At 34.3% G+C, this 14698-nt stretch overlaps 1 protein-coding gene across 11 annotated transcripts in view; it reads left to right on the top strand.

Annotated features, from left to right (window-relative positions):
* Nucleotides 1–14698, top strand: part of LOC105254472 (neurobeachin) — a 182222-nt gene that overhangs the window by 62066 nt on the left and 105458 nt on the right. For all 11 annotated transcript variants that reach the window (XM_025413146.1, XM_025413147.1, XM_025413151.1 and 8 more), the window contains exon 2: nucleotides 601–705. In XM_025413146.1, the coding sequence (XP_025268931.1) occupies nucleotides 601–705 (105 nt within the window). The remainder of the gene's footprint in view (nucleotides 1–600; nucleotides 706–14698) is intronic.

Below are 14698 nucleotides of genomic sequence, written 5' to 3' on the forward strand. Positions count from 1 at the left end.
ATGCAATATGTAAAATTTTCAATGTAAATTTTTGTTTGTTTATGCATGTACTATAAAACGTTAATATTTATTAGTTTTAAGCGTATCGTATAAATTGAATACTGTTTTTAACATTGGACAAATTAAACATATTTAATGAACCGAGAAATCGTATACATACAAGAGCGATATAGTATTCTGGCTAGGAAAGGTATGCTTTACCAATTAATATTAATAACAATACTGTTACGAGATAATCGATGGTTGTTTGTCAAAACAGTATTATTTGTTTCATGCTGCGCATGGCTTACAGAATTTTGATATAACGGAATAACGTTACGTAACCACTCGTTTGACGTACATCCGGGTATCGAACGGGTCTTTCAGTTAGTAACATTTCCGTGATTAAATACGATATATACATTTCTCTCGCAAACTCTGCAAATCCAGAGTTATTATTTATGACTATCTGATATAGTTAAACACACAAAAGCCAATAACATATATTTAGTTAGAATAAACCTTGCTTGTCAGCATTGTTACATATAAAGCACAGTACGAGTCATGACTATGGTTTACAATTGTCACTTTTTTTAACACGTTTTATATTTTAATGTGCAGCTCGTGGGCGGTGAATTCGACATGGAGCTGAATTTCGTGATCCAGGACGCGCAAAACATCAGGCACATGCTGGAGCTTCTCGATCATTGCCCGCCCAATCTCCAGGTAAGTGAACATCGTGACGTTAAACTAGGTCGAATTAATTACGTGCGGAAAATATCTGACGTAAACCCAAGAGGAATGCGGTGGAGAGTACGTGTTAGCGAGTACTTGTCAATATCGTAATATCAGTAATTGAAATTGAAAACCTATTGTATATAATATATAAAGACATATATAACATATATGTGAGCGTGTGTACACGTATGTGTGTGCGTTTTTTATAGAGCGCTTCTCAAGAGTGCAGCACACACGAAGATAGAAGATAGAAAAGTGATTGCTAAGATCCTTCTCGGATATCATCGAGTAGAATTACATTGCGTTGAAGTCTCAAACTACTCATTTTTCTTTCTGTATTAACGCTTTTCGCAATATAAAGAAAGACTTCAATTTTTTGATATTAATTTATAAGATTCCTTATTCGAGATTCATTTTATTCTTTTAATCTTTTTATTAGTCGATATAATTTACAAGTAATCGCGGATCACGCTTTATATTGTGCAATAGTAGGCGAGTAATTAAATCTTAATTTAGAAATGATCGATTAAAATATATGCATTTGATGAGAATTGTTCAATTCGCGCGTAAGCGTTTAATACATACGTGATTATTCAAATATCTACGTTCAGCGCAATCAACGTCTTGTCTGGCACTATCGCGGAACTTACTACTTTGGCTGTTTTCTTATATTGCGACAGAGAAATTCTGCTGTTGAGTGCAAATTGTCCTCAATTGAACGAACGAAGCGATCAATACCATGCGTCTCATGTACGCATTAAACGCGTAAAATAAAATCGCGATAATTAAAACTACGCAAAAAAGCATATGATATTTTTTTACATTGAAATAGAAACGTTGACATGATAACGTATCGGGAAGGAAAACCGTAAAGTAAAAGAACACATATATGAATTTCTGATTCTTTTCTCTTCGCCTTTCTCTCTCTCTCTCTTTCTCGTTCTTTATTTGATGATAAAAAAGAGCATACCATGTTAGGATTCGCACAATCTTGGCATACAAAAGAATCGGAATCCATTATGTGGCAAATTTTCCTCGGGTATAAAATTTTTTTTCGATCACGGAGCATGAGATTTGTTGTCGCTTTGGAGCATCATTCGTACCCTCTGTTTTTCGTGTTCGTGAAGTATACAGAAAAGCATCGGTTCAGTGACGAAAAAATATGATCTCGCAATATCGCACTATCGCGATATCGATTGAAAAATAGTCTGGTTTAATCTAATCGATAATGATCGATGTAGACATACGTCGACTACTGACACGTATAATAATTGACCAGAAAAGTGATTTGTCAAAATATTATTGACAGAAATAAATCGTCCAGTTCATTTCAGTAATTTGATCATGCAAATTTTTTTGTACAAAATGATGTATTTTCTTCTATCCGATAATTATGTATTTCTGTTCGATAATTTTAATCGATAATATATTAGAGTATTCAGTTGCTCCGTATTTATTGATAATATAATTTATCCTGCGTTTCTGTTTAACTTGATTTTTAACAGAAAGTAAATATTACTAACGAAGTACTTAATTAAAAATAAATATGTAACCGCATAGCTTGTGGAAAATATCTTAATTGGTTTTTTCCCCACTAATGCGTGTATATTTTACGTTTGACACAAACACATCTGTATACGACTATCTCTTGTCCCATTATATTTGGAACAAACAACGTATTGGCCTCGGGTGGCTTCAGCTGCCAAGATTAAAGCAAAAGACTTTCCGCAAAACACACCACCTGCTGTGTATCTTCGAAATTCGTGTACGTCCCGCTTCGTTAAAAGCGATGTACGACTTGGCGAGAAAGGAAAGTAAGGACGACGAACTTTTGTAAATAATAACGGGTCCTTAGTCGCCATGTCAGGTGGAAGAAAATCCGTTTACGCTTTCGTCGCTCTTCGCAAACTCATACACGACACTTGAGCCTCTGCTGCAAACTTTTGGCGTGAAAGTAAATAGAAATTTAAACTAGATGGATGAATAGATAAAGTTATGAACATCCTGTTCTTTCATCCGCTAATCATCTGCGGTCGTTTGTTCTTTTTTGTGTCAACAAGAACGACGGGTTGTCGTGCAACAAAATGACAAAATCAAATTCAAATTAGATTTATGCGAGCTCATTATATATCTGACAAAAAAGGCTTGCTTAGCTAAATTTCTAGTCATGCTGCGAAAGCTGGTGAGCCACCGTATCTGACACAGCTGTTGCTGAAATGAAAATTAATATATACCTTGTATGACACTAGAAGCACATTTCAATGTGACAGGATTGTCACGTGTAAATGTTAAGGTGTACAGTTGATGGCAAGCACAGCAGAACTTGAGTTCATCTATTATATACAGAGTGTTTCATTATTTTTGACGCGGTTCTTTTATATATTTTTTCTTGATATAAATTTGTAAAATGTTTATAAAATTTTCAAATTTTAATTGTAAATTATAAACATTTAAAAAATTTAAATTATATATATATATTTATTTATAACATTTTCTCTTAACATTTTCTTTGTTAAATTAAATTCACTTGTGAAATTAATTGAAGGGATACTTTAATAGTAGTGCCTTTTGGTATACATATAATCGTAGGGATTGTATTGGTATCAGTTGATATAATCTGTTACTGATCGGCTTCTGCCTAGCTCTATAGAGTCTAGCTTGAGCAGTCTGAAATGTTAATACTGTTAAGGGAGTTTCCACGTCGCCTATCCTCGACCGTACATAGACCCTAAGTTAGCTTGCTTCCGTCTAGCTTCTCTTATACGCGATAAATGACTAGGAAAATACATATGTGCATGCATATACAGATTATTACTTTAAAACTATTGCTTCATAATTTCATGAAGGCTTATTTACGCTTTACATAGGTAAAATTTTGTTTAAATAATGCTTGCTCCAAATTAATTGGAAAGAAGAAAAACATATATATGAATGTTATATATTTATATTTACATAATTTTTTTATTCGTACAAATCTCTTGATTTTCTATTCTTTTGTTTATAATTCAAACATTATTTGATGTATTAAAAACATTGCGTTATTTTCCTAATATCTGTTGTTAGAATCGCTGGTTTTGAAATTCGTTACATATTTTACTGTATGTTTGTTGGAGCCATTCATCTCTTTGAGATATAAGCCAAGCATAATGGACCAGTGTAATGCTCGCGCGTGAAAGCGTATTCTATCTAAATCTCTAGTACTTTTTTGTTAGAATCTTCGAGTAGACGAATATTCTGCAGAAACCGACAAGCATAGCGACGACCGCGTTAAAGAGACACAATGCAGTTTGAAAGTACCATTTGCGACGCACTCGTATTTACGTCACTTTGAGAAATCGACCGAGAGCTTTGTAAATGAAGAGCTTACTATATATTCTCTCTTCTCTCTTTCAATTAATATCCTGAAAGTTTTCATTTCATGGAGAATTGCGAATTTCTAGGAATGTGACGCAGTAATAGATTTTCAAGAATACGAAGTAAGCAAAAATAGCACGATTATCGAACTTACACGATCATTTTGATTAACACTTTCAGAAACATTCTTTAAAGAATGGAATAAGATTGAATGCAAGTTTCAATACTAAAGAATAGAGAATCTCTCAAATTAAACTTTCAGTGACGTAGAGCAATTTCAAATATATATTTCCGCGAAGAAATAAATTAAAATATATGAGATCATCCGGAAGGAAAGATTAGATATATAGACATCTTCACTCAAATGTTATTTCAGGAAATAGCGAGAAAATTGAAGTTAAGACACGTTTTAACTGTTGTTTGGATTGATTGAATATATAGTAATTCGAATTTTGTGTAATATGTCATCACCTACTTGTTTAATAAAACGCGAATGTTTATTCACCCGTAATAAAACTTATAGCATTTTCCCTCCTTTTTTCCCCATCATATCTGAACGCATAAGACGTACAAATGAACATTTTTAGAAAATTATTTTTTATCAATTTATTTTTTAGAAAATTTAGGAGGAATAAAGAATATGTAAAAGATATTTAGTACAATTATATACAGGCCATTTGTATATTTTAAATTTACATTTAATGAAAATCGAGAAAAAAATATTTGCTTTATTACTATCAATATATTTGTTTGAAGAACTGTGTGCGATTTTTATTTTTACTGAATAATGTACGGATAAAAATATAATCTAGCAATTTTTGTGATAAATTTGCAACAGGCGTAAACGAGAATATCAGTTTTTCAAATGCAGCGATTTGTAACGAGAAACATAAACGTTCGTGAACTCGATTTTATCCTGGTATTATGTCGCATTGTTATTTTGATGAGATGTAAAGCCGGATTACTGTTGGTGAACATTGCACTCTACATACGATATTTTACGTATATCATAAAAAATCAATGACATATTCTACAACAATATATGTATAGTTAATCGGTACTATACTTCAAGAGAGAAATACTTTAATAAATAATTAGTATATATTAAAATAATACAAAATAAAGTTAAAATATTGTTTTTTAGCTCAATTAATTGCTTAAAAATTATGTATATTTAAGAAATTCTACATAAATTGGGAAAATTAAAATATTTTTAAGCAATGCCACACAATATGAGCTTTTATTTTGATGAGATATTTTATTATAAGTATTTTTAGCACGTACTGATATCCAAAACTTTGTCATCGTTTCTTAAATTTGAGATAAAAAAACGAGCCAAAAATTATTTCTTATTTTTAATATTTTTAAAATTATAATTATTTAAAATTAATATATAAATATCTTTTGCAATAAAATCTTAATAATTATATTGTTCTTTATAATTAAATTAAATCTAATGAAAAATTATATTAATGGTTGATTAACTACTAAATATTACACAAGATTATTAAAGCATAACGTAGCTTTTAGAAATTTGGAGCTATTATTCTCCTATTATTTTCCTATTATTTCTCTATTATTTCCAATTGACAGACTCCGTGAACTTTCATTATATGTTCCTATATACTGCATTCCATTTAGTTTACGTACTATTAATAGCATTTAAGAGTAATATGGATATCGCAGAACTATTTGCAATCTTCATAAATTGCGAGATGAGTTATTACGAGACCAGATATTACAGGAAACTGTAATTCCTCTAAATATATAATTTCTTTCTTCCTAGAAAAAAATATAATGTCTGATTGGCTAACAAATTAACATTTATCAATATTTTATGAGAAGAAAATCTCTAATGTGTACATATGTTTATGAATCAATGTAAATAATTTTTGTTGATTTGTCGAATAGATATAAAAGGGAAAAAATTTTCATTATGCACAAGAGAATGTAAATTTTTTCAGAGAGATAGAGAGAGAGAGAGAAAGAGAGAGAGAGAAATGTTTATATGTTATATACAAATTAATAAATAAAGTTGATAATAAATTAGTTTTTTTTAATAAACATGCAGAAAATATTTGCTATATATATATATATATATATATATATATATATATATATATATATATTGGATAGATATATAAAATTAGAAAATTATTGTTAATTGTACTTATATATAAAATAAATGTTTCTCGAGCATGCGATCTATATCTGGCATTATATTGTATATTCGCGTTTCTATTTAGCTTATGCATAAAAATTTAAGTCAAGCTTCAGATAAATATCATCTACAAAGTTGAAATCGGCAGCTATATTTGCTCGTATTTTATGCCAAACAGACATTATTATATAGACATTTGGAGACTCGTGGATTATTACATTTAATTTATTTATAAGCATTCACAATGACAGTGAGATCAACTAATTGTATATCATTACCGCAGGGAATTGTACATAACTATCTACAGCAAATAATTCATGCTATTCGCGAGAGAGATCCGACGATTTCCGTGATGCAATTTCCACCTACACACGGAGTTGGAGATCAACGGTGAAATTAAATGTCAAATATTAATGTGCGCGATTAGCAATGAACTGTAACACAATCAAGTAGCAAAGATCGCATACCTTGTCTTGTCACAATGCATTTGTTCGAGTTAGATTATGCTCCATTGAATAGATATTACACAAGTTTCATCTATGACAAATTATCAAGCAGTTAATTGTTCGCAGTTAATAGGTCCGATTATTATTGTCTCACAAGGATATTCTAGTTCAAAGGAAGCCATTATGCACATCTAATTTAATAATGCATATCTGCAATTTCCTTTAGTTTTATCAAATTATTTGATTGATTATTCGATTTTATCAAATTACTGTTCTGTATCGTTTTACAGTCATTTCACACTAGTATATGTCGAATTATTAGTTATTGGAATGATATCAGTAAAATACATATCGTTTTGATATTGTTTTCCAATATTTGTGACATTTATAATATTTATATTTTTTTTTATTTCTTTATAATCTTATTTTCGGATAATGTTACATATATGATAAGCATCATAAAATATTATTATATATTTAAAATTAAAGTCTATTATTTTCAAACTATTTATGCGTGTTTAAATTCCGTTTTTACGAAATATATATTCAAGAGCATTTCATTTTCACGCGAGAGCTCTCCTTTAGTTATCTTCTTTTTGTAATAGAACTCTCTCGCTTTAAGTTTAAAGATATTTTGATTATCTACATAGAAAGGCAAACTTGCGCGAGAGTTAAAGGAAAGGCTTCATCTTTCCAAAGATAGACATTTATGTTTATATCCGTTTATATGTGAGAGAAGAAGCATCGACGGGATTAACGAAGGTGTGCCTTTACACATATAGAACTCATTAAATTAGTTATCCGAATTCTCAAACGTAGATTATTGATACCAGACACTCCAGTCAAAAAGTTCCATCGTAGTACTCGACTGCACGTGTACGTCGTCTAATTATCATATATCAAGTCGAGCAAAGTATTCGCGATTTTGCGGCGCAGAGGTTTACGATGTGTCGCTAGCGCAGGAAGCTGCGAAATGTTGGTGATCGGATGGCACTTTCTCTCTCTCTCTCTCTCTCTCTCTCTCTCTCTCTCTCTCTCTCTCTCTCTCTCTCTCGCGGTTATAATTTTCATCCCTGCGTCACACAATTACATTTCCCACTCGTATTACACGCCGACGACACATTTACGCGTGTTCTCGTATACACGTGTCGTGCTTGTACACCCACGTATGAATACCTTGGGTTATTAACCCGGGCGGAATATTAATCCTGGTTAGGGGCAAGTGCCGCGATAATGGTGACACTTGCGTCGCGATCACGCTAGAATTTATGCCGACGAATCTCGTGACGTGGCTTATATTGCAGCGAATCGACCGGCATCAATTAATCGTACGGTTTCATTCCGTTCGGATACAATTAATTGAAGTTATATGATCGTTTATTTCAGTTTTTCAATAAATAGAGATGACAATAAATTGATACTGTAATTATTTAAAACAAATATGAGATAGCTAAGAAAAACATGTGTACATATATCTATATATATATAAAAAAAATTTTTATATCAATTTATATTTTTATACGATAGAAGGTATAGTGATATTTAACCCTTTAATTACGGATATGCTATTCGTCGTCTATTGACGACAGCCGTAGTTAAAGGGTTAATGCTACTAATCATGACGAATTTTACAATCAGCAGATCGTTCTCCCTCTGACGTTAGAAATTCGATAGTCCTATTAACACGTATGGTTGTTGAAATAACAATTGTGTTAGAAAATACGCCGCGAGCTTATTGACTTACGAAAACTACTTTCTTGATTACATTAAATGCAACAAATGCAAATTCCAAATTTAACTTTGTATTGGTCTAACATATTCAACTTAAACATTGAAAGTTTCACGAAAGAGAGTCAAGTTTCTCACGTTTCTAGAATATATCATTAACAATTGAAGAGGGTTATATGTGTCATGCTTTTAGACCGGGAAAAGTTTTCGTAACATTTTCCACATAAAGTTACATGTTCTACTGATATTCGCCAGCCGGCTATATTTTTATAAAAATTTCATAGCAAGCTATACTATATATCACGCGGCATGTGCGCTTATATTTTCCTGCACTGCAGCAGCGGCAAGAGAATGATTTCTTGCCGCAACAGTTCTGTGAACCATATAACATCCCGCAGAAGATATTTACAATAAGCTAAACATAGTGAATAGACAATGTTCAACCATTGCGACACAAATATTTTTGAGCGAAGGAAATCTAAAAATTAAAAAGGAAAATGTAATATCCCCTTGTCAAATACAGATTATTCAATAGCAAAGTGTAGCATGAATTTTGATCTGTGTCCGATATATTCTCTCTCTTTGCTTATCAACGTCATTCAGAGGAAAACCCCCGTGTTATTGATTTACGAACGTTTGCGCTATAAATCATGGAGATCCGTTTGAACCAATTTAGTAGACGGTCGACAAGTTTTTGAATGAGCACTCTACGTAACAAGGGTACCATTCGATTTCATCCCCCGAGTTTTCATAACTGCACGCTGCTGCATTCGCGGATTCTCTCTTTTTCCATCTTTTCTCTCTCTTTCTTTCTTTCTTGCTGTTTTTCTTGCTCTCTCACGGAGGATATTCTAGTATCGAGCGCTCGCCAATCCAGATGCAGATGTACGCACAGGATACTCTCGAATGATTCGAGTTGAAAATATCCGCGGGATGAAAGTGGGATGAAGACAACGAGGAGGCGATCGAGTGGACATGCTCGAGCGGAGATTCGACGTCGTTACGCCATTGCGTGAGCAGAATATATTGATTTATCACGGCGTCCACCCCGATCACATCGTCGTCTCTTTCCCTCCCTCTCTCTCTCTCTTTCTATCTATTTCGCCGCCGTTACTACCGCTGCCTCTCTGAATTTCTCTTCGTCACTTCCAACTCGCGCGCCCGACTCTGTCTTCGATTGTGGAAATCCTCGTTTCCCGCCCGCGCGCGCGAGCTGTACTTCAACTCCGATTCACCCCTATCGGCGTTCCGTTCGACATCCGTGCGGAGCATTATTGTCCCTGGTATTGACGATGTCGCCCTTGTTATGTCCGGACTCTGCGCATTGATCCACGCAGAATATATCCAGAATATATCTACACACTCGTGGCCTGTCGGTGATATTATGCCGCGTGACGAGTCTTCGTACCGCCGGAATTTCTTTCCACTTGTCGTCGGAAGATATCAAGAAAATACTACATCCACTCTCTGTATTACTTGCAATAATGACAAATACCTCAGATGGTATAGAAAATCATCTATCTTGTCTTTCATGTTGTACTACATTATTGATGAAAGATTATTTCAATCAATATAATCGAGTATGCAAAATATTTTCTATAGCATTTTTTTCTCATAGTATTGCATTTCTTTTATTTTCCTAGCTAAATAATATTACACAGACATTGTAATGTGACTTAATTGTCAAGTGTAAATTAAGAAATAAAAATTTAAAAATATAGAGTCCGATATAGTTAAAAACTCGGGACAATAAATATAAATATACTAATATTTTCTTATCTTATTATAAATTACATTTTATAAAGTTATTTCATATTAATAATTTTTGCAATATTTACCAATATTAATATCATCATTAACAAAACGTTTCTTTTTATTTCTAATGTGTTTTCTTGATTGAATGAGAAACATTAATCTTTCCATGTAGAGAAGATTATAAAAAGAGAAAGAAGCTACATTCAGACATTGATGATTGATGTAATTTACTATGCTGGCATTGCGTCTTAACTACAGTCGAGTGTTATCGCGAAAATTCAAACGGCAGGAGCCCTCGAATTTCAAGCGCTTAAACATTCCGTGGATGTAATCGAGTCGGTGCAGCGGAAAATCGAAAATTCGTGAAACACCACCAACGTGATGGCCACGTACTTTCATCTTTAGCGTACATATTCTCGTGTAATACGGCCAGAATGATTAGTCGACATCTCATATAATTCCACGGCTCCAAAAGTTGCTTATATATGCGTTGTTTGCCTGAAAGTTTATCTTCATTACTGAAATACCGTTCCAGGATTAATCATTATTGCAGATATTTAGCGAATTTTATCAGAAACGTGCATCAGAACTACTTTGCGTAATTATAGCAGACAAAGAAAGTAATTATATAATTTATACAGCATTAAGCAAACACAATGAAAGTAAAAAAAGAGAGAGAGAGAAACGATAGAAAACATGTAGTCTTGATGTTCTTTTCTTTTATCTTAATAATTAGAAAAATAAAGAAAGAAAGAGAATACTTAATATTTTAGAGAAAGGAAAAAGGTAGTCTAATATCATTTGCATCAAAGGACGCGTAATGGCTCCTTGGTGCTTTATTAGCGCGCTCAAAGCCCGTTTCACGTAAGTAAGACGAATGAGTATTAATGAGGAACAATTCGTCGTGATTTGCGCATAGTCTCGAAGCGCAGAGATGGGAAGATAATGGGGCATCAGCATGCGAGATAGAACCGCGATTGCAGCCTCTTTAAAACTAGTTTCTAGATCATGTATAAAGCTAGTCTTGGAAAGAAGGCAGAGGCGTTAAAATTTAAAATGCTATGCCAACGCGTGAACAATGCGTAACGTAACAAAATTTGTAAGTTATTATTCACGGATCATGTGTCCTATTTTTATGAGCTAAATGCTCAAGCAGCTTGGATAAACAGAGAAAATTGCAACGGAAAGAATGTGCGCGATGGCATTTAGGAAGTTGGAATCTCTTTAAAGGGCACAAGGATGAAACATTGTTTGCATAAAATCTAATATAATTTCCATTCATTCAATTATTTTCCATCAGTACGTTTAATAAGATTTTTGGCTTTACGCACATCGCGCAAACATCTTTTTTATGATTGGCTTTTTCAAAAAATTATACGCGATTATAAGATATACGGAAATACTCTAGAAAGTAATAGACTGCTTTATATTTAATACGAGAATGAACCTATTTTCGCTTTTAATCTTAAAACAAGATTAAAAAGTCGTATAAAATCTACAAAATCTGACATCTTAATCTTCTATAACGAACGATTGAACGTATCGATTTTTACAGAAAGGAAGCAATTTCGTTTACGATCAACACGTATATAGGCAAGAGACTAAGCCAACGGTATATCGATATGCTGATGAGGATTTAGTTCCACATCACGCTTCTGTGACATTGTATCCATTGGCATAAAGGGAGAAACGAGCGCGCGGGCGCGCCATCCAGAAAGGAAGCTGTTCCCTGCTTCAGTACCCGACCGGGATGATACTAGGGTATCCTTGCCCTCTTCTTCGCCTAGTACCATCTACTTGCCCTTTCCTTCGACGACAGTTCGCATCGATCCATCGCACTGGAAAATTATTCCATAGAGAGGCCACCGGGGGAAGCTTTGCCATCGAGTTTCTCGTGACACCGAGATGCGAGATCCCGGCGAATCGGATGAACGATAACGCGACCCACGTTGACGTCACTGTCGATAACTTAGAAATTCCCGTTCGGGCTGCATGCACAGTCAAGGCACTGGCCCGGAAAAGCGTGAGACAGAGGGCTTTGCAGCGTTTAACGGGGGTTAAAATTATCGGAGCGTCTGCTTCGTTCGCGCTATCGATCTCGCTTGCACACGAAGAACGTACGAGAATAACATCTCATATTATAAAATATGCGAATACCGAGGCTAAACATACAATGTGCATTTTATTTACAAACCGCTCCCACGTTTTCGAGAAACACTGAACGTGGAATTGTGAAAGAAGATATATGAACTGCGATCTGTCAGAAATGCATTAGGCTGGCTGCATGAGTTATCCTGCATCGTCGATTCTTTCATATTTCTCGACAAATCTAGAAGCGATTTTTCACATTTATGAGAATATCTTGTATAGTAAATATTTCAATATTAAATATTTCGTATGATATATATTTTTATTATTCATAGAAATTTTTAAAAAATTATTTTTTAAAATTTAATGCATCAGCAATATATAGCGTTTTAAACTTGCAATATGAAAAGCAATATCTCGTACTTTGAAACTTACGCATAGAAATGATATCAAACTTGCTTATATTTGCCTAGGCTGATATTGGCTTTTGGCATTTGAAGCTTGAAATTTTCGACATTTCGTTTCGCGAGGCTACATTACGAGGACATATTTATCGAAATGCTCACGCTATAAAAAGAAATATTACTTATTGATTCATAAATTCAATTCAGTCGTTGCGCTTTCCACACGCGCAGCGCCATGAAAGCCTTTATCCATAAAAAACGCGGCCCGAAACATTCTTTAATAAAAGTGCAGCAATCCGATGCAAATTATTCCGTTCATGCTTCATGATATAAAGATAATTAAAAATATAAATATATATTATAGCATTATAAATTTTTATTCCAATAAAATCATGATTATTATTAATTTCGCATGAACAAGATCGTGATAAATGATCCTTGTAGTGAGATTAAATGCTTCCGAAATTGAAAATAAGTACGATGGATGCAATCTGATCGCAGTTTACGATTAAGACCTATTAAGATTGATTTATTGAAAATCGTAAAGCTTCAGTTTTCATTCGAAAAACAGACCACGGCTTTCATTTACTTCACCTTCGACGAACGTCTTGACCTGCGCTCCGATCATGCCCGTGTTTTATTGCCAATCAGAGACTAGGAAGAGAAATGGTGCTCGTCAACTCGCGAACGAAACGAAGTGAAAATTCCGGCACGGAAGCGATCTCTACTTTTCTTTTTCTTTTTACGATGCATTCAGAAAAACGACAAATGGTATGGTCTGTAATCTGCTGTAAGGCATTCTTTTAATTAATAAGCCTTGACGCGATCAAACTTCCGACACTACATGCAGAAAAAACATCAGAAAAATTATTTTTAACTTTAATATACTCTTTGTGACGAATATCATTTAATTTTACGCAGTAAAATTCTCGCGTTTGTATTTATAAAATGATACACACGCACGCACATACACATATCAATTTTCCAATGAAACAGGATCAAATGGTCTTCTCTTCTCTGGATAAAATAATTTTTTACTAATATATATAACACTTTTTTTTTGCCCTCAATAGTATGCTACGTATAAGGGAACGGATTACCGTGCACGAAACGCCCCGTATACATCATCTTGCGCGATTTCAATTTTCCGCCCGACCCACAGTACGCTTTTGCGATTTTCCCCGCAACGCCGCATCGCTGATCGTTACGCGTCGCTGCACAAAGAGATCCACGCTGTTTCACTCACCCTTTTATGTTTCTTTTTATTTCCCCGCGAAAGCGTATCTCCATGTTCGATTGAGCCGCGGCAGGGGCAACGGCGATGACTCACCTTGCCGACAACCCTTGATATAGTAGTAGTATACCGTAGTCATATATCGCGACCTTTATCAGCCCGTTGTCGACGGTGGACTTAATTAATGTCGTTTTATCTCGTTCTGGTGACCGCATACTTTATGTCGGCGTCTGCTTTAATTTAACGTACTGCACTACTCTGACGCGCGCGTCTCGGAATAATAATTCATTATACCGAATGGACTGGCCGCGAATCTCTCGTTGAATCGAGTACGTTGCCTTGGAGATGATGATCGCAGGAAGGATTTTTTTTTATTACTATTTGCTCGAGCATACCTCTTCCTTCGAACATGGACGCTTCCGTTGGTCGGAAAAGTTTGCACGATTCTCTCGACTACCCCGCGGAAACGATACGAAAAAAAACAGAATTGCAATTACAAACATTCGAACGAACGGCAGTTATATATCCGCCGCTGCTGCAATCGATGCGCCATTTAACGATCAGAAAAACGGTATTTGCAGCGTACCGATTTTACGGCATTCTTCACATTCCAGAGGGCATTCATACTGTGTGAATTCAACCGCGCGATTCGCTATTCTCATGAAGGCAGCGAAAAAATTGCGGCAACTTTATTCACGTAATTAGAAGAACGTATGTCTGGCAGAATTTTATTTGTCGACTTAACTACTTAAATGCGCGAAGAGAAACTTGTATCAAGAGTCTCTTAAAGTTTAAGTATCTCATCTTTTCT

Source organism: Camponotus floridanus, unplaced genomic scaffold, assembly GCF_003227725.1.
Source record: "Camponotus floridanus strain SB8 unplaced genomic scaffold, Cflo_v7.5 scaffold61, whole genome shotgun sequence".
In the NCBI taxonomy this organism is placed as follows: Eukaryota; Metazoa; Arthropoda; class Insecta; order Hymenoptera; family Formicidae; genus Camponotus; species Camponotus floridanus.